This window comes from Mytilus galloprovincialis, chromosome 10, assembly GCF_965363235.1.
Source record: "Mytilus galloprovincialis chromosome 10, xbMytGall1.hap1.1, whole genome shotgun sequence".
Lineage (NCBI taxonomy): Eukaryota > Metazoa > Mollusca > Bivalvia > Mytilida > Mytilidae > Mytilus > Mytilus galloprovincialis.
The window spans coordinates 89,375,835-89,396,657 of record NC_134847.1 but is presented as its reverse complement, the minus strand read 5'-3'; the positions used below and the strand labels follow the sequence as shown (position 1 = coordinate 89,396,657).

Here is a 20,823-nt window from a genome sequence, read left to right as displayed (position 1 = left end):
AGTCAGGTGAGCAATATAGGCTCTTCAGAGCCTCTTGTTAATTTAAAAAAAAGTTATTTGATGTTTTATTATTTTTAGGAAATGACAGAGGTCCAGTTTTAGAAGTCATTGTGTCAAGAACCAATTTTATATCATCCCATACGTCCAAGCCTGTCAGAGTGGTAGGACTGTCTACAGCTTTGGCTAATGCTAGAGACCTCGCTGACTGGCTGGCTATATCACAGGTAGGATATCATCCCATACATCCAAGCCTGTCAGAGTGGTAGGACTGTCTACAGCTTTGGCTAATGCTAGAGATCTTGCTGATTGGCTGGCTATATCACAGGTAGGTTATCATCCCATACATCTAAGCCTGTCAGAGTGGTAGGACTGTCTACAGCTTTGGCTAATGCTAGAGATCTAGCTGATTGGCTGGCTATATCACAGGTAGGTTATCATCCCATACATCCAAGCCTGTCAGAGTGGTAGGACTGTCTACAGCTTTGGCTAATGCTAGAGACCTAGCTGACTGGCTGGCTATATCACAGGTAGGTTATCCTATACGTCCAAGCCTGTCAGAGTGGTAGGACTGTCTACAGCTTTGGCTAATGCTAGAGATCTAGCTGATTGGCTGGCTATATCACAGGTAGGACTGTCTACAGCTTTGGCTAAAGCTAGAGACCTAGCTGACTGGCTGGCTATATCACAGGTAGGTTATCATCTAATAAATCCAAGCCTGTCAGAGTGGTAGGACTGTCTACAGCTTTGACTAATGCTAAAGACCTTTGCTGATTGGCTGGCTATATCACAGGTAGGTTATCATCCCATACATCCAAGCCTGTCAGAGTGGTAGGACTGTCTACAGCTTTGGCTAATGCTAGAGACCTTGCTGATTGGCTGGCTATATCACAGGTAGGTTATCATCCCATACATCCAAGCCTGTCAGAGTGGTAGGACTGTCTACAGCTTTGGCTAATGCTAGAGACCTTGCTGACTGGCTGGGTATATCACAGGTATGTTATCATCCGATACATCCAAGCCTGTCAGAGTGGTAGGACTGTCTACAGCTTTGGCTAATGCTAGAGACCTAGCTGATTGGCTGGCTATATCACAGGTAGGTTATCATCCCATACATCCAAGTCTGTCAGAGTGGTAGGACTGTCTACAGCTTTGGCTAATGCTAGAGATCTAGCTGACTGGCTAGCTATATCACAAGTAGGTTATCATCCCATACATCCAAGCCTGTGAGAGTGGTAGAACTGTCTACAGCTTTAGCTAATGCTAGAGACCTAGCTGACTGGCTGGCTATATCACAGGTAGGTTATCATCCCATACATCCAAGCCTGTCAGAGTGGTAGGACTGTCTACAGCTTTGGCTAATGCTAGAGACCTTGCTGATTGGCTGGCTATATCACAGGTAGGTTATCATCCCATACATCCAAGCCTGTCAGAGTGGTAGGACTGTCTACAGCTTTGGCTAATGCTAGAGACCTTGCTGATTGGCTGGCTATATCACAGGTAGGTTATCATCCCATACATCCAAGCCTGTCAGAGTGGTAGGACTGTCTACAGCTTTGGCTAATGCTAGAGATCTAGCTGACTGGCTGGCTATATCACAGGTAGGTTATCATCCCATACATCCAAGCCTGTCAGAGTGGTAGGACTGTCTACAGCTTTGGCTAATGCTAGAGATCTAGCTGACTGGCTGGCTATATCACAGGTAGGTCAAGTTTTAGGTTAAATTGTCTTCAACTAATCTAAAGATCATGCATTGGATAATTAACCTTAAAACAACTGCTCTTAAAGATGGACATAGAGTTGAAAGGAAGGTCTCAACTCTCTAGTGACAATTTAATGTTGACTTAGATTTTAAGATACCAGAATGGTCATGTAGTCTGTAATTTTACCTATTGTGTCTTATTTCTGATTATGAGATTTGACTGAGTAGATGATGCATCCATATCAGGGGATGCTTAGCCTGTGGACACATCTTGTCTTGATTCTCTTGGTGTTCATACATTTCCCTTTGTATTTGTTGGTTATTTTCATAATTATTTTATTTAATTGTTAGTACTGTTTCTTTAATTTAAGAACATCGTGGTATAGCTGGCTAAAAAACATTGATATCATACATGTGTTTTATGTTTGGAATACATTTGTTACTGAATATGTTTATCTATTTTAATTTTTCCAGATGGGACTATACAACTTCCGACCATCTGTTAGACCAGTTCCCTTAGAGGTACATATACATGGGTTCCCAGGACAACACTACTGTCCAAGGATGGCTACCATGAATAAACCAACATTCCAAGGTATGTCCTTCAAGTTTGATTATACAGGAGTATAGCTTAGCATAAGTTATAAGGAAAGACACTGATTAATGTCAGGTTGTTGTCTCTTTAACACATTCCCCCTTTCCATTCCAAGGTAAAGGTAGGTCCTATAAGTTTGATTATACCATAGATTACCATGTGTTATAAGGAACAATTAGTATTTATTACTACTGTAGATTCATTATTATTCGTTGGACAACAATTTTCGTGGATTTCGTTGATACAGTGGAACCACGAATTTAAATGTTCAATGAATTACAAATTTTCTATAGGTTTTACATGCAAAGAATTGCAAAACCACGAAATTAAATATCCACGAAATTGCAAGTTTTCCTCAATCCACGAAAATTGACACCCATGAAAATAAATGAATCCACAGTATTTGATATTACATTATCCAGCTGTAAAGACCCACTCGCCTGACAAGCCAGTGTTAGTGTTTGTATCATCACGTCACATGACCAGTATTTAGAACTCTAAAGAATTAATTACGTTTTGATATTACATTTTCTAGCTGTAAAGACCCACTCGCCTGACAAGCCAGTGTTAGTGTTTGTATCATCACGTCACATGACCAGTATTTAGAACTCTAAAGAATTAATTACGTTTTGATATTACATTTTCTAGCTGTAAAGACCCACTCGCCTGACAAGCCAGTGTTAGTGTTTGTATCATCACGTCACATGACCAGTATTTAGAACTCTAAAGAATTAATTACGTTTTGATATTACATTTTCTAGCTGTAAAGACCCACTCTCCTGACAAGCCAGTGTTAGTGTTTGTATCATCACGTCACATGACCAGTATTTAGAACTCTAAAGAATTAATTACGTTTTGATATTACATTTTCTAGCTGTAAAGACCCACTCGCCTGACAAGCCAGTGTTAGTGTTTGTATCATCACGTCACATGACCAGTATTTAGAACTCTAAAGAATTAATTACGTTTTGATATTACATTTTCTAGCTGTAAAGACCCACTCGCCTGACAAGCCAGTGTTAGTGTTTGTATCATCACGTCACATGACCAGTATTTAGAACTCTAAAGAATTAATTACGTTTTGATATTACATTTTCTAGCTGTAAAGACCCACTCTCCTGACAAGCCAGTGTTAGTGTTTGTATCATCACGTCACATGACCAGTATTTAGAACTCTAAAGAATTAATTACGTTTTGATATTACATTTTCTAGCTGTAAAGACCCACTCTCCTGACAAGCCAGTGTTAGTGTTTGTATCATCACGTCACATGACCAGTATTTAGAACTCTAAAGAATTAATTACGTTTTGATATTACATTTTCCAGCTGTAAAGACCCACTCTCCTGACAAGCCAGTGTTAGTGTTTGTATCATCACGTCACATGACCAGTATTTAGAACTCTAAAGAATTAATTACGTTTTGATATTACATTATCCAGCTGTAAAGACCCACTCTCCTGACAAGCCAGTGTTAGTGTTTGTATCATCACGTCACATGACCAGTATTTAGAACTCTGTAGTATTAATTACGTTTTAATATTACATTTTCTAGCTGTAAAGACCCACTCGCCTGACAAGCCAGTGTTAGTGTTTGTATCATCACGTCACATGACCAGTATTTAGAACTCTAAAGAATTAATTACGTTTTGATATTACATTATCCAGCTGTAAAGACCCACTCTCCTGACAAGCCAGTGTTAGTGTTTGTATCATCACGTCACATGACCAGTATTTAGAACTCTAAAGAATTAATTACGTTTTGATATTACATTTTCTAGCTGTAAAGACCCACTCGCCTGACAAGCCAGTGTTAGTGTTTGTATCGTCACGTCACATGACCAGTATTTAGAACTCTAAAGAATTAATTACGTTTTGATATTACATTTTCTAGCTGTAAAGACCCACTCTCCTGACAAGCCAGTGTTAGTGTTTGTATCGTCACGTCACATAACCAGTATTTAGAACTCTAAAGAATTAATTACGTTTTGATATTACATTTTCTAGCTGTAAAGACCCACTCGCCTGACAAGCCAGTGTTAGTGTTTGTATCGTCACGTCACATGACCAGTATTTAGAACTCTAAAGAATTAATTACGTTTTGATATTACATTTTCTAGCTGTAAAGACCCACTCTCCTGACAAGCCAGTGTTAGTGTTTGTATCATCACGTCACATGACCAGTATTTAGAACTCTAAAGAATTAATTACGTTTTGATATTACATTATCCAGCTGTAAAGACCCACTCTCCTGACAAGCCAGTGTTAGTGTTTGTATCATCACGTCACATGACCAGTATTTAGAACTCTAAAGAATTAATTACGTTTTGATATTACATTTTCTAGCTGTAAAGACCCACTCTCCTGACAAGCCAGTGTTAGTGTTTGTATCATCACGTCACATGACCAGTATTTAGAACTCTAAAGAATTAATTACGTTTTGATATTACATTTTCTAGCTGTAAAGACCCACTCTCCTGACAAGCCAGTGTTAGTGTTTGTATCATCACGTCACATGACCAGTATTTAGAACTCTGTAGTATTAATTACGTTTTAATATTACATTTTCTAGCTGTAAAGACCCACTCGCCTGACAAGCCAGTGTTAGTGTTTGTATCATCACGTCACATGACCAGTATTTAGAACTCTAAAGAATTAATTACGTTTTGATATTACATTTTCTAGCTGTAAAGACCCACTCTCCTGACAAGCCAGTGTTAGTGTTTGTATCATCACGTCACATGACCAGTATTTAGAACTCTAAAGAATTAATTACGTTTTGATATTACATTTTCTAGCTGTAAAGACCCACTCTCCTGACAAGCCAGTGTTAGTGTTTGTATCATCACGTCACATGACCAGTATTTAGAACTCTAAAGAATTAATTACGTTTTGATATTACATTTTCTAGCTGTAAAGACCCACTCGCCTGACAAGCCAGTGTTAGTGTTTGTATCATCACGTCACATGACCAGTATTTAGAACTCTAAAGAATTAATTACGTTTTAATATTACATTTTCTAGCTGTAAAGACCCACTCTCCTGACAAGCCAGTGTTAGTGTTTGTATCGTCACGTCACATGACCAGTATTTAGAACTCTAAAGAATTAATTACGTTTTGATATTACATTTTCTAGCTGTAAAGACCCACTCTCCTGACAAGCCAGTGTTAGTGTTTGTATCATCACGTCACATGACCAGTATTTAGAACTCTAAAGAATTAATTACGTTTTGATATTACATTTTCTAGCTGTAAAGACCCACTCGCCTGACAAGCCAGTGTTAGTGTTTGTATCATCACGTCACATGACCAGTATTTAGAACTCTAAAGAATTAATTACGTTTTGATATTACATTTTCTAGCTGTAAAGACCCACTCTCCTGACAAGCCAGTGTTAGTGTTTGTATCGTCACGACGACAGACCAGACTGTCAGCATTAGACCTGATAGCCTTCCTAGCCGCTGAAGAGAACCCCAAACAATGGCTACACATGGAGGAAATGGAGGTTTGATTTACTTTATATCATTGTGTGTTATTCATTTATGAACCCAAAACAAGAAATAATATCATTGGTTAGATGTGTAACCGGAGAGCACGAATTTCATTACAAAATTGCTTGTCTCCATCGGGACTCGAACCCGGGACCTCTGTGTTACAAGGCAGCGTGTTAACCGACTGAGCTAAAGAAGTACTTCCTTAGCTCAACCGCTTACGGCTGACTAAGTATCTACTAAGTTTTTCTAAGGGAAGCAATCCCGTCACACTTCCCCCACCTCAAGAGTCATCATACCATTATGAATCTAACACAAACATACCCTAGCTAGAATTCCTCTCTAACTACCGTGGGGTTTTTAGTTTGGCGCCAATGTAACCGGAGAGCACGAATTTCATTACAAAATTGCTTGTCTCCACCGGGACTCGAACCCGGGACCTCTGTGTTACAAGGCAGCGCGTTAACCGACTGAGCTAAAGAAGTACTTCCTTAGCTCAACCACTTACGGCTGACTAAGTATCTACTAAGTTTTTCTAAGGGAAGCAATCCCGTCACACTTCCCCCACCTCAAGAGTCATCATACCATTATGACTCTAACACAAACATACCCTAGCTAGAATTCCTCTCTAACTACCGTGGGGTTTTTAGTTTGGCGCCAATGTAACCGAAGAGCACGAATTTCATTACAAAATTGCTTGTCTCCACCGGGACTCGAACCCGGGACCTCTGTGTTACAAGGCAGCGCGTTAACCGACTGAGCTAAAGAAGTACTTCCTTAGCTCAACCGCTTACCGCTGACTAAGTATCTACTAAGTTTTTCTAAAGGAAGCAATCCCGTTACAGATGTAAAGTGTGATGAACTTTGTTAACCAATCACAATGCTTCTCACTATACTGTTGGAAATAATATTGTCCAGAATACATTTGCTTCTGAAATGGTAAATTATTGTAGGAATCAGTTATAGAGATATTTAAGCATTTGTTTTGATACAGATCTGAGGAGATAAGTAAAGATTCTACCACTGCATCAAGTGTGATACGATATATATCCACTTGAGACGGTTAAATTTTAAAATTTAAAGTGTGAGGAATCTGTCTTGAATGATTTTCTAACAATATGCAGGCAAATACATTTCTTCTTTTCAAATGATCTGCAAAAAGATGTGTTGTTTTATGTGACGCCATCAGGCATGGTCGCCTTTTTTCATGTGTCACAATAGGAATTTCAGAGGAAAGCAAGAAAATTCAACTTTATAATTGGATTTAAACCAATGAAGAACTGAGATCAAACAAACCATACGTTGATTAAATTTTTGTATACAATGGGTGCAGAAAGGGATAAATGGACGAAGAATTAGAGAAATACATTTACTGTTTTTGTTTTGATAGAACAAAAAGCCTGATATATTTAACATTTCAGTGGAATAAAAAGCCTGATGACTTTAATGTTTCAGTTGAATTTTTGATTTTATGTGTATCAAAGAATTTAAAATAATACAGGCCTTGCTAATTGTTTCAATATATTAAAACATTGAACAATGTTCATGAACCCAGCTGCAATTTGTTTTGATCTTTTGTCTTTGGATTGTAACTATTCCCTGAATAAATATGAAAACTTTTAGACCTTAATATAAATGTTGGGACAGAATAGAATATAATATCTTAAGATATCAATTAAAAACATTTATATGGTGGGTGATAAGCTGTTTAATACTGCACTCATTCTATTTGAGCAGTCAAAATGCGTTGACTGTATATTTCTATGTCTCTTACAGTCACTGACCTGATATCACTTTTCCTCATGAATATTTAAATATTCATACGACCTTTTCAACCTGTTCTTGTTTCCAACGCATACAACGATGCGTGTAAACCACTCAACCTTGTTTCTTTTGCAATTATTGAAAAAACATATATCATTTGTTAATATTTTTTGTTTGCAACCTATTAATCATTATTTTATGCTTATGGTTGATATTTTAGTCCATACTCAAACGATTTCGTTAACCATCGAGTGTGGATTTCAACAGGTAAAAATGTACATTTCATTGTGTTGTATATTTCTCTGCAAGCATGATATGAGGCCTTTTTAAAGGGGATTTTCCCCAATATTTAAATCAAATAAATAACCTAAAAGCATTAAACCACAATTGAAATGTTGTTTTTAGCTCACCTGGCCTAAAAGGCCATGTGAGCTTTTCTCATCACTTGGCGTCCGTCGTCGTCGTCGTCGTCGTCGTCGACGTCGTCGACGTCGTCGTCGTTAACAATTTTTCAAACATCTTCTCCTCTGAAACTACTGAATGGATTTGAATGAAACTTAGCATGATTGTTCCTTAGAGTGTCCTGCACAAAGTGTGTGCTTCGATTTTTGATCCGTCAAAAAACATGGCCGCCGTTACTTAAAATAGAACATAGGGGTCAAATGCAGTTTTTGGCTTATATCTCAAAAACGAAAGCATTTAGAGCAAATCTGACATGGGGTAAAAATGTTCATTAGGTCAAGATCTATCAGCCCTGAAATTTTCAGATGAATCAAACAAACCATTGTTGGGTTGCTGCCACCAGTTTTTGGTCATTATCTTGAATATTATTATAGATAAAGATAAACTGTAAACAGCAAAAATGATCAGCAAAGTAAGATCTACAAATAAGTTAATGTGACCAAAATTGTCAAATGACCCCTTAAGGGGTTATTGTCCTTTAATGACAATTTTTCACAATTTGTTCATCATATTTGCTAACTTTAAAAAATCTTCTCCTCTGAAACTGCTGAATGGATTTGGATGAAACTTAGCATGATTGTTCCTTAGATTATCCTGCACAAAGTGTGTGCTTTGATTTTTGATCCGTCAAAAAACATGGCCGCCGTTACTTAAAATAGAACATAGGGGTCAAATGCAGTTTTTGGCTTATATCTCAAAAACGAAAGCATTTAGAGCAAATCTGACATGGGGTAAAAATGTTCATTAGGTCAAGATCTATCAGCCCTGAAATTTTCAGATGAATCAAACAAACCATTGTTGGGTTGCTGCCACTTAATTGGTAATTTTAAGGAAATTTTGCAGTTTCTGGTCATTATCTTGAATATTATTATAGATACAGATAAACTGTTTATAGCAAAAATGTTAAGCAAAGTAAGATCTACAAATAAGTCAATTTGACCAAAATTGTCAATTGACCTCTTAAGGAGTTATTGCCCTTTAAAGACTTTTTTCACAATTTGTTCATCATGTTGACTTACTTTAAAAAATCTTCTCCTTTGAAACTGCTGTATCAATTTCAGCCAAACTTAGGCTAAATGAGTTTTAGAGTTTCAGAGTATCTAGTATAAATTTTATATTTCATTTCCTTGTATGTCAAGAAACATAGCTCCTATGGCTAAAATAGAACATAGGAGAAAATGATTTTTTTTTTGCTTTTGAAGAAAATAGGACGATTCAAAGAACATTTAAATAAATTGAAAAGCCAAAATAATCATTGATATGAGATTAAACCAAAAAAATTCAGGTGAGCGATTCAGGCTCTTGAGAGCCTCTTGTTTTAGATTGCAGTATAAATACAATAATAGTACATTGACTTGACATATCAACTATAAAAGGATTCGGCCCAAAACGGTGAAAAAGCTTGACAAAGCCTCACATTTCCCTGTTTCTAAGCCTTATATGTCAAGTCAATGCACTATTATTGTCTATGTAATTAATTGTTGAAAGTGTGTTATAAGTCTACCCATATATAGCCTAAATCATAATGTAAATGATTTAATTGATATTTATTTTTACTGACAAGCCAATTATTGACTGAAATAGAGTGAGCAGATTAAATATAGATAGTTAATTGTTTGTGATATGATTAGAGTGTTCAGAAAAGGCTACATAAGTAGATACTTACAAATAGATCAATACTTCTCTCGGTCTCTGATAAATTAAATTCTGGCATGGAGTGTTTACTTCAGAAGACATTACAATGTAGTTCACAGTATTTAATTCAGAATTACATTTATACTATGAACAGTGAATTAGATTTTGTGCATGCGATATATTATGGTTTGATAAAAGTTATATGTTGACATGAAATTAACACACACACTGAGATCAAACTAAGTCATTGACACATAATGTAACTTGAGATCTTTTAGAGCAGTTGACATACCAGTAACCTTTTTCACCTGAGATCAAACTAAGTCATTGACACATAATGTAACTTGAGATCTTTTAGAGCAGTTGACATACCAGTAACCTTTTTCACCTGAGATCAAACCAAGTCATTGACACATAATGTAACTTGAGATCTTTTAGAGCAGTTGACATACCAGTAACCTTTTTCACCTGAGATCAAACTAAGTCATTGACACATAATGTAACTTGAGATCTTTTAGAGCAGTTGACATACCAGTAACCTTTTTCACCTGAGATCAAACTTAGTCATTGACACATGAAATAACTTGAGATCTACTTGAGCAGTTTTCATAATTTATTCCACTTGAGATGAAACCAAATCAGTGACACAATAAATCTCTTAAAATCTGCTTTTGCAGATGACATGACTCATTAATTACCACAAGTGTACAGGAGTACATGTAAGGTCTTCCTGCTCAAGTTTAACCAAACCAAATGTTTGTGCTTTTTATTGAAGATATTATTGCCTCCTTTATTATCTTTATTATGAAAACCTTGTGCTACAGATGGGATCTGAGTTGTATATCTGTGTTGTTGGCTGCTTGCTGTCTTATTGTCCTACAGATGGGATCTGAGTTGTATATCTGTGTTGTTGGCTGCTTGCTGTCTTATTGTCCTACAGATGGGATCTGAATTTTATATCTGTGTTGTTGGCTGCTTGCTGTCTTATTGTCCTACAGATGGGATCTGAGTTGTATATCTGTGTTGTTGGCTGCTTGCTGTCTTATTGTCCTACAGATGGGATCTGAATTGTATATCTGTGTTGTTGGCTGCTTGCTGTCTTATCGTCCTACAGATGGGATCTGAGTTGTATATCTGTGTTGTTGGCTGCTTGCTGTCTTATCGTCCTACAGATGGGATCTGAGTTGTATATCTGTGTTGTTGGCTGCTTGCTGTCTTATCGTCCTACAGATGGGATCTGAGTTGTATATCTGTGTTGTTGGCTGCTTGCTGTCTTATTGTCCTACAGATGGGATCTGAGTTGTATATCTGTGTTGTTGGCTGCTTGCTGTCTTATTGATGTTTTCCCACTTCTTCATTTATCTATATACATTCCCGACCGTGTGAGGGCTGTATGGCCAGTCAAGGTCGTTAAACACTTCCATTTGTTGTATATACACAGTGATATTGTTTGCCTCAAATTACAGCCGAAATTCGGCCTTTTCCCCTAGAGAAAATTCCCAATTACTAAAAAAAAATGGCTTAAAATTCCTCCCATAAAGTTTTACATTTTCCCCAAACAGTGACGGCATTGGTAGTAATGTTTGTAAATATCGTATTCATGTTATTATTTTGATATTAGAAAGCACTTTTGAGATCCGGTTTTCTGTGGTTTTCTGTTCAGAATCATCGTGGTGTTTGTAACACATGTAGTTTTCAATGCTTAAAGTACCATCATTGCTTCTGTTTCTTTCCCCTCTCCGAAAAGTACCTTTCAGGTTGAAAATGTCTGACAACCAAAATATACAAGAAAAAACAGTGCAAAAAAGACAGCAAAGGTCAGCAAAAAATTGGAGATGTGTTTAGAATAAAATATACAAATTTCCCAATTTCAATAAAAAAATATGCATTTTTCCCAATAAAAAACGGTAGAGGTAGTTTTGAAAACAGACAACAATATCACTGATACATTGTTAGTTTTAGTTTGTAGTGTAACCCACATTTATCTATATACATTGTTAGTTTTAGTTTGTAGTGTAACCCACATTTATCTATATACAGTGTTAGTTTTAGTGTGTAGTGTAACCCACATTTATCTATATACATTGTTAGTTTTAGTGTGTAGTGTAACCCACATTTATCTATATACAGTGTTAGTTTTAGTGTGTAGTGTAACCCACATTTATCTATTTTAGTTTGTAGTGTAACCCACATTTATTTATATACATTGTTAGTTTTAGTTTGTAGTGTAACCCACATTTATTTATATACATTGTTAGTTTTAGTTTGTAGTGTAACCCACATTTATTTATATACATTGTTAGTTTTAGTTTGTAGTGTAACCCACATTTATTTATATACATTGTTAGTTTTAGTGTGTAGTGTAACTCACATTTATCTATATACAGTGTTAGTTTTAGTTTGTAGTGTAACCCACATTTATCTATATACAGTGTTTATACATTGTTAGTTTTAGTGTGTAGTGTAACTCACATTTATCTATATACATTGTTAGTTTTAGTGTGTAGTGTAACCCACATTTATCTATATACATTGTTAGTTTTAGTGTGTAGTGTAACTCACATTTATTTATATACATTGTTAGTTTTAGTTTGTAGTGTAACCCACATTTATCTATATACATTGTTAGTTTTAGTGTGTAGTGTAACCCACATTTATCTATATACATTGTTAGTTTTAGTTTGTAGTGTAACCCACATTTGGTAGCTCTCAATCAATTTCGAACAACAGTATACTACTGCTGCTTTTCATTAGAAATTCCCTATTTTCTATTTATATATCTGCAGTGTTGGCTGCTGTCTTATTGATGGGTTTTCCCACATCTCCATTTGTTCATATATAGTGTTTTACAGTACCCAAAAGAACAAATAAAGATATTGTCATCAAGAGCCTGGTTTTTGTTCTGTAATTTTTCTTCAAATCCCACTTGCATTGAAAACAGATATCATATAGTAATTGTGACTGTAATCTGAATAAAACAGGAATCATAAAACATTATATTAATGAGAAAAAGGACAAAATATTGGTGAGAATTAATGTCATTTTGTAACTGACTATACCCAGTGTAGTATAAATGGATGGATTAGTTTATGATGTGTTCTTCATAGTGATGATTGAGATCCTCAGGTTACATATTGTCATTTACTTATTTTTATGGATCAGGGATATAATGTAATGAGGATCTTGGGAGTTTTATTTTGATTATATTTGGAAGTTTGGTATTATGCTTGATCAGCAGAAAGTGTAATTTATGATTAATGTCTTTTCAGAACTCAGTGTTTCTACTGCAGCTAATTATTTAGAGTGATGAAATGTCATTTGTATGGAGAAGCATGGTACTTTCAGTTCTGTTCTTTATCTGATTGATGTAAAACTTAATTGCTATTGTTTAGTCAGGCAAATTTATATATTTGACTTTGAGAAATTTTTAGAATCAGATCTTCGAATAGAAAATATATAGTATTCACTGAAACACTTGGTTTTAACAAAACATTTCAATTATAAAGTCTTAGTAAAACTATGAGACAGATTTTTTATCTAGTATTCATTTCTCAAGTATTATAAGAGTTATCTCCCTTAGAAATATTTGTTTTTCCATTGCTTGGAACAGTCCTTACAGTATACTGAAATGTTAATTGTGAAATTGATATGTGCTTTAAAACATATTCTAAAATGAGCTTGCTGTTTGTTGTTAGCCAAGGCTCTATGTTGAAGACCCAACTTTGACATATAATGATTTTTGTCAAGCCTGCGACAAAAGTCTCAGAAAGCTCGACATAGGGATAGTGATTCGGCGGTGGGAGGGGTGTTAACTAACTTCTTAAAAGCTTTATATTTTAGGAGGTGGAAGACCTGGATGATTCATACTTTGTATATAGATGCCTCATGTTATGAAGTTTCCGTCAGTCACATGTCCAATGTCCTTGACCTTTCATGGTTCAGTGACTGCTTGAAAAATAAGTTAAGATACTTTGTAATGTTAAAATCTCTTTTATTATAAGTAATAGGATAACTATATTTGGTGTGTGTGTACCTTGCAAGGTGAGACAGTTTTCACCTGACCTTGACCTTATTTCATGGATCAGTGAACAAGGTTAAGTTTTGGTGGTCAAGTCCATATCTCAGATACTATAAGCAATAGGTCTAGTATATTCAGTGTAAGGAAGGACTGTAAGTTGTACATGTCCAACTGGCAGGTGTCATTTGGCCTTGACCTCATTTATATGGTTCAGTGGTTATAATAATATGTTTTGGTTTTGGTTTGTTTTTCTTATACTGTATGCAACAGGTCTATTAATTTTTTTTGTATGGAATGATTGTAAGGTGTACAGGTCCAACTGGCAAGTATCATCTGACCTTGACTTCATTTTCATGGTTCAGTGGTCAAAGTTAAGTTTGTAAGTTTTGGTCTTTTTTTCTTATACTATATGCCATAGGTCAACTATATTTGGTGTATGGAGATATTTTATGATCTAAATGTCAGTCATGCACGTTTTATTTGACCTTGACCTCATTTTCACGGTTCATTGCTCACTGATAAGTTTTTGTGTTTTGGTCTGTTTTTCTTAAACTATAAGCAAAAAGTCAAATATATTTTTTGTATGGAAGAATTGTTAACTGTACATGTCTGCCTGGCATGGTTCATCTGACCTTGACCTCATTTTTATGGTTCATTGGTCAATGTTTAATTTTTTTGGTTAATGTGACAGTTGTAATAAAGCTTTATATTTAGGACTGTCAACATAATGATTAATAAAGAAGGCAAGATATATCAGTGTGTGCACTCTTGTTCTTTTACAAATTATGACTTGGATGGAGAGTTATCTCATTATCACTCATACCACATCTTCTTGTATCTATCTAAAATGAGACAACAATTTTGTATCATTACGAAAATTAAAGGAAAACTATATGTAAAATTATGGAAAGGGTGGCAACTCATTGTTAAATCAGGGAAAGGGAGATAAATCACTTGTAAAATTATAGAAAGGAAAGTAACTCATTTGTAATATCATATAAAGAGCAGTTACTTGTTTGTAAAGTCAGAGAAGGAATGTAACTTTAATAGAAACAATTGGAAACAAAAAATAGTATCTAACTGATGTTATTTTTGAAATATTGTAAGAATAACTCTCCTGTTACAACAGGATTTTATATTGTTTTACTGGATTCTGGTAGTCAGTAGTTAGGCTGTATGTTGTGTTACTCCAATTTATTGGTCATACAAACCATTAATTAAACAGTATGCTGTGTAACTTTGATTTAAAGCTCACAAAAGTCATTATTTAGACATTGCCATTACATGTTATATCGTGCGATCATGAAGAGCTATTAATCAGACAATGTTTTAAAAACGTATCAGAGACTGTGATAACTATAACCATATATAAAGACAAACGGTAATGAAACTGTCAGGCAGATAAAACAGGCAGAAAACCCTGATTACATAGAATAAATTAACCATGAGAGACCATAGCATGCACGAAAGAAATTCAATCATTAAAATTAATGCCAGCAAATTTGATTTCTCTAGTGAAGATCTTTGTAGGCTTCTCTTATTTATGCCGAGATATCTGAATGCATTAAACTTTGTAATATCAGCTGAGTTTGTACCGAAAATAAACCAAAATCATTTGATTCTCCATAAATTGATTATCTGACAAAATTATATTTCCGCTGTAATCAAGTTTGGCTAACGAAGTTATTTGTTTCCAAATTTATTCAAATTTCAAGTTACAGTAAAATATTTCCCAAGTCCCAATTAATTCAGTTATCCTTCTGCAGAGTTGTTTTTGAGTGTCAAATTGCAATGATTTGCACAAAAATTTCAAAATAAATAAAAGTGCCAGTTATCATTTTCCGAGTTTCAATATTATCTTATTTTTCATAAATCCTTTTGGACGATCCTGTGACTCATTTGAACCTTTACTGATATAGAAAATACCACATTTTCTACACAAATGTCTTGACATCAGTTCTACATTTTGCGTCTGTCCCAAGTCAGGAGCCTCTGGCCTTTGTTAGTCTTGTACTATTTTAATTTTAGTTTCTTGTGTACAATTTGGAAATTAGTATGGCGTTCATTATCACTGAACTAGTATATATTTGTTTAGGGGCCAGCTGAAGGACGCCTCCGGGTGCGGGAATTTCTCTCTACAATGAAGACCTGTTGGTGACCTTCTGCTGTTTTTTTTTTATTTGGTCGGGTTGTTGTCTCTTTGACACATTCAAACATATCAAACTCATAAATCCAAAACAAACTGGCAATGCCATGGCTAAAAATGAAAAAGACAAACAGAAAAACAATAGTACACATGACACAACATAGAAAACTAAAGAATAAACAACACGAATCCCACCAAAAACTAGGGGTGATCTCAGGTGCTCTGGAAGGGTAAGTAGATCCTGCTCCACATGCGTCACCCGTCGTGTTGCTTATGTGATTACAAATCCGGTAAATAGTCTTATATAGTCCAAATATATATCCACCTGCCATCTCATGTTCTCCTAACAAGGATTCATAAAATACTGTCAAATTAATCAAACAGCCATAAATAAGTCAAATAAAATTATAAATGAAAAACAAAAACATAACCATTGACTGACTTGAATGTATCCTGAATCTAGTGGATCATAACTCCAATTTTCAAGGATTTCTGTATATTTGATTTTGTTTTTTGCCCATGGATTTATTAGTTTTGATTAGCTGTGTACTACTGTTGCCTTTATTTATATATATTCCTTTGTTATTGTACATTGTATTTTGCCAATATATTATTCCAAGGATGATATTTACAATTGTCTAAATGTCCTTGATCTAGACCTGTGTGAGAGGGTGATTGTTTGGGATGTTTGAGATGTTTGTGAGGTATAGATAATATCTATACTATTAAACAAGAAGACCTCATTTTGTGTGTCACCTCTCTTCTTTCCACAATAAATGTTTCATCATGCCTCTGTGTCCTATAGGTACCATGCATAGTAGCATTTATCATCCATTCTTATGATTATTCAGTTTGGGTTATTTGGGGAGAAAAACGGAAAAAAGACGTCCGGATATTGTTCTGTCTTTAGACGTAATTTTAAGTCAGAATAGACTTCCGGTTTGCGTTTTTCTGTATAATGAATGAAAGTATTTGCTATCTGCTATCATTTTCTAGTTTGCTATCCCCAATGGTCACAGAGTTCATTAAATAGAGAGGGTCTATGGAATATATCAATGACCGCAGTGGATCGATATAAATAAACTGAAAATTGATAGTAAAAAAACAAATACTCTTTATTTTAGAAATGAATGTTCATAATATGCAGCTAAACGCGAACATTATTGAAATTAATAGAAAAAAAATGGAATTTTGTGTGAAAAAAGGAGGATCTGGCTATAGAAAAACAATTGTTCTGTCCAAAAGTACCTAAGACTTTTGTTACCTTTTCTGAAATCTCCAGTCATAAAATCTTTTACAAAAATTCATCTGGTCACGAAAGTAAATCAAATACAGAGTGTCTATATGTATAGACCACCGTGGATTTATTAGTAAACTGAGAATTGATAGTAAAAGGCAAACACACTCCCTCTATAGTAATGACTGTCCATAATATTATAAATGTAATGTTCATATTGAAATCAATAGAAAATAAAAAAATGGGAATTTTGGAAAAAAAGGAGCGAGGAGGGCATTATTTTTTTTTACTAAAACTCATCTTTTTTAACATACTTAAAACCACACTCTGATTGCCCGTGATTTCGCTGGTGTCTTCTAGTAGATTTAAAATCTGAACAAATCAAAAGCTATGTTGGAAAAGAGGGGGGGAGATATCAGAGGGACATTCAATTTAACTCATAGATCGAAATAAACTGAAAATGCCATGACTAAAATAAAAATACAAACAGACCAGTAATAGTACACATGACACAAAATAGAAAACTAAAGACTATGTATATAAGCAACACAAACTCTTGAAGTTTTTATACCACCGCAAATTTTGAAAAAATTTTCGTCGTATATTGCTATCATGTTGGCGTCGTCGTCGTCGTCGTTGTCGTCGTCGTCCGAATACTTTTAGTTTTCGCACTCTAACTTTAGTAAAAGTGAATAGAAATCTATGAAATTTTAACACAAGGTTTATGACCATAAAAGGAAGGTTGGTATTGATTTTGGGAGTTTTGGTCCCAACATTTTAGGAATTAGGGGCCAAAAAGGGCCCAAATAAGCATTTTCTTGGTTTTTGCACTATAACTTTAGTTTAAGTTAATAGAAATCTATGAAATTTTGACACAAGGTTTATGACCACAAAAGAAAGGTTGGGATTGATTTTGGGAGTTTTGGTTTCAACAGTTTAGGAATTAGGGGCCAAAAAAGGGCCCAAATAAGCATTATTCTTGGTTTTTGCACAATAACTTTAGTTTAAGTAAATAGAAATCAATGAAATTTAAACACAATGTTTATGACCACAAAAGGAAGATTGGTATTGATTTTGGGAGTTAAGGTCCCAACAGTTGAGGAATAAGGGGCCAAAAAGGGACCCAAATAAGCATTTTTCTTGGTTTTCGCACCATAACGTTAGTATAAGTAAATAGAAATCTATGAAATTTAGACACAAGGTTTATGACCATAAAAGGAAGGTTGGTATTGATTTTGGGAGTTTTGGTCCCAACAGTTTAGGAATTAGGGGCCCAAAGGGTCCAAAATTAAACTTTGTTTGATTTCATCAAAATTGAATAATTGGGGTTCTTTGATATGCCGAATCTAACTGTGTATGTAGATTCTTAACTTTTGGTCATGTTTTCAAATTGGTCTACATTAAGGTCCAAAGGGTCCAAAATTAAACTTAGTTTGATTTTGACAAAAAATGAATCGGTTGGGTTCTTTGATATGTTGAATCTAAAAATGTACTTAGATTCTTGATTATTGGCCCACTTTTCAAGTTGGTCCAAATCTGGGTCCAAAATTAAACTTTATTTGATTTCATCAAAAATTGAATAAATGAGGTTCTTTGATATGCCAAATCTAACTGTGTATGTAGATTCTTCATTTTTGGTCCCGTTTTCAAATTGGCCTACATTAAGGTCCAAAGGGTCCAAAATTAAACTAAGTTTGATTTTAACAAAAATTAAATTCTTGGGCCTCTTTGATATGCTGAATCTAAACATGTACTTAGATTTTTGATTATGGGCCCAGTTTTCAAGTTGGTCCAAATCAGGATCTAAAATTATTATATTAAGTATTGTGCAATAGCAAGTCTTTTCAATTGCACAGTATTGTGCAATGGCAAGAAATATCTAATTTCACAATATTGTGAAATAGCAAATTTTTTTTTTAATTAGAGTTATCTTTCTTTGTCCAGAATAGTAAGCAAGAAATATCTTATTGCAAGATTTTTTTTTAATTGGAGTTATCTTTCTTTGTCCAGAATCAACTTAAATCTTTGTTATATACAATATACAATGTATATTCACCTTTTACTACCAACTGATAAATTTAAATAATCTTTACCATTCAGTGATAACAAGCAGTTTTTTTTACATCTTAATATTTTATGATGTATTTAAATGAGTAGTTATTGTTTCAAACTCCATTAGAATATTTTAATTGAGATTAGTTTTGGAATAAGGGAAAGGGGGATGTGATTAAAAAATAGGGTTCAATTTTTCTAATTTGAAATTTCATAAATAAAAAGAAAATTTCTTCAAACATTTTTTTGAGAGGATTAATATTCAACAGCATAGTGAATTGCTCTAAGAGAAAACAAAAATTTTAAGTTCATTAGAACACATTCATTCTGTGTCAGAAACCTATGCTGTGTCAACTATTTAACCACAATCCAAATTTAGAGCTGAATCCAGCTTGAATGTTGTGTCCATACTTGCCCCAACTGTTCAGGGTTCAACCTCTGCGGTCGTATAAAGCTACGCCCTGTGGAGCATCTGGTTTTCCCTTGCTAGTCATTGGCTAAAATCCACAATTGACAGGTCCTGGATTAAGCCATTTTGACTTTTCGGAACCCACAAATGTTGGATTAAAATAATAATATGATATAATATAAAAATAAACAAAAACAAAACCTACCTGACTACATTTTAATGAGATATTCTACAAATCTGTATTGAACAAGTAACAAAAAAGTAAAATTACAAAAATACTGAACTCTGAGGAAATCAACAAAACCAAAAATAATAATAATATATATATATATATATATATATACATGATATAGTGAGAGTGTTTTCATTTGTATGATGTCATGTTTATGCATCAAAATTATTTATGAATTTTGACTGAATGTTATTTTTCATTCTTATGTGATGCATAAGAATAGGAATAACAGTTCTGTAGTTGAATTTTATCGCTGTCAATTTGGGTTTGACAGTACACAAATATCCATGTTACTATCTCTACTATGCATTCTATGTGCTGTTTGTATAACTGCTTTTGCAACCATCAAAATTCAACTCTTAACTACAGCACTGTTATTCCTATTTTATCCTTAAGCATGCCAAAAAATTAACCCTTAAATAAATGGTAAACTGATTTGACCTTTAAGGGATGTTAAAACAATACTCATCAATGAATGTTATATCTCAGTCTCAAAACTGATTAAAGATCAACATTAAAGATTATTGTAAGAAACTACAATATCCACTACCAAAAAGGAAAAAAATGGTTTAATTACTAATTAGTACATAATACATGACCAAGTATTGTCTAAACTATAATTAGTCCATCCCAAAACTTTTATTTACTTCTAATTAGTTTGTGATAATTGAGTTAATACACAGTTGTGATTACACCTAATTGTACAGTTAGCTGTTCCTTAACTATTTATAAGTTCATTTGTAGGGGTATATTGATCCTTAATTAGTACTAAATAATTGAAATTAATGGTCTGTTATCTTGTCAGTACTCAAGGGAAATAAAAACAATAGGAAAAAGAGAAAGAAAAGATTGAAATCTATTATCTCTTTAATGTCAACCATCCTTGTCAGGATATTTTAATGTTGACTTTAATTGGGGCAATCATAATTGACTTTGCTGAATACTTTATTTGCAATAGGCATATACATGGTATGGCAAACTAAAATATATACAATATATGACAAACAAAAGACAGCAGAGAATAGTAGTTACAGAGTATACAATGCTATAATTACAATATATATGATCTAATTTTACAAGCTGCA

The 20,823-nt window shown here is 34.3% G+C and overlaps 1 protein-coding gene across 1 annotated transcript in view; it reads left to right on the top strand.

Annotated features, from left to right (window-relative positions):
* Window positions 1–20,823, top strand: part of LOC143048723 (activating signal cointegrator 1 complex subunit 3-like) — a 223,045-nt gene that overhangs the window by 45,826 nt on the left and 156,396 nt on the right. Inside the window, exons 29-31 of the mRNA XM_076222571.1 lie at window positions 79–224; window positions 2,174–2,294; window positions 5,655–5,797. Of these exons, the coding sequence (XP_076078686.1) occupies window positions 79–224; window positions 2,174–2,294; window positions 5,655–5,797 (410 nt within the window). The remainder of the gene's footprint in view (window positions 1–78; window positions 225–2,173; window positions 2,295–5,654; window positions 5,798–20,823) is intronic.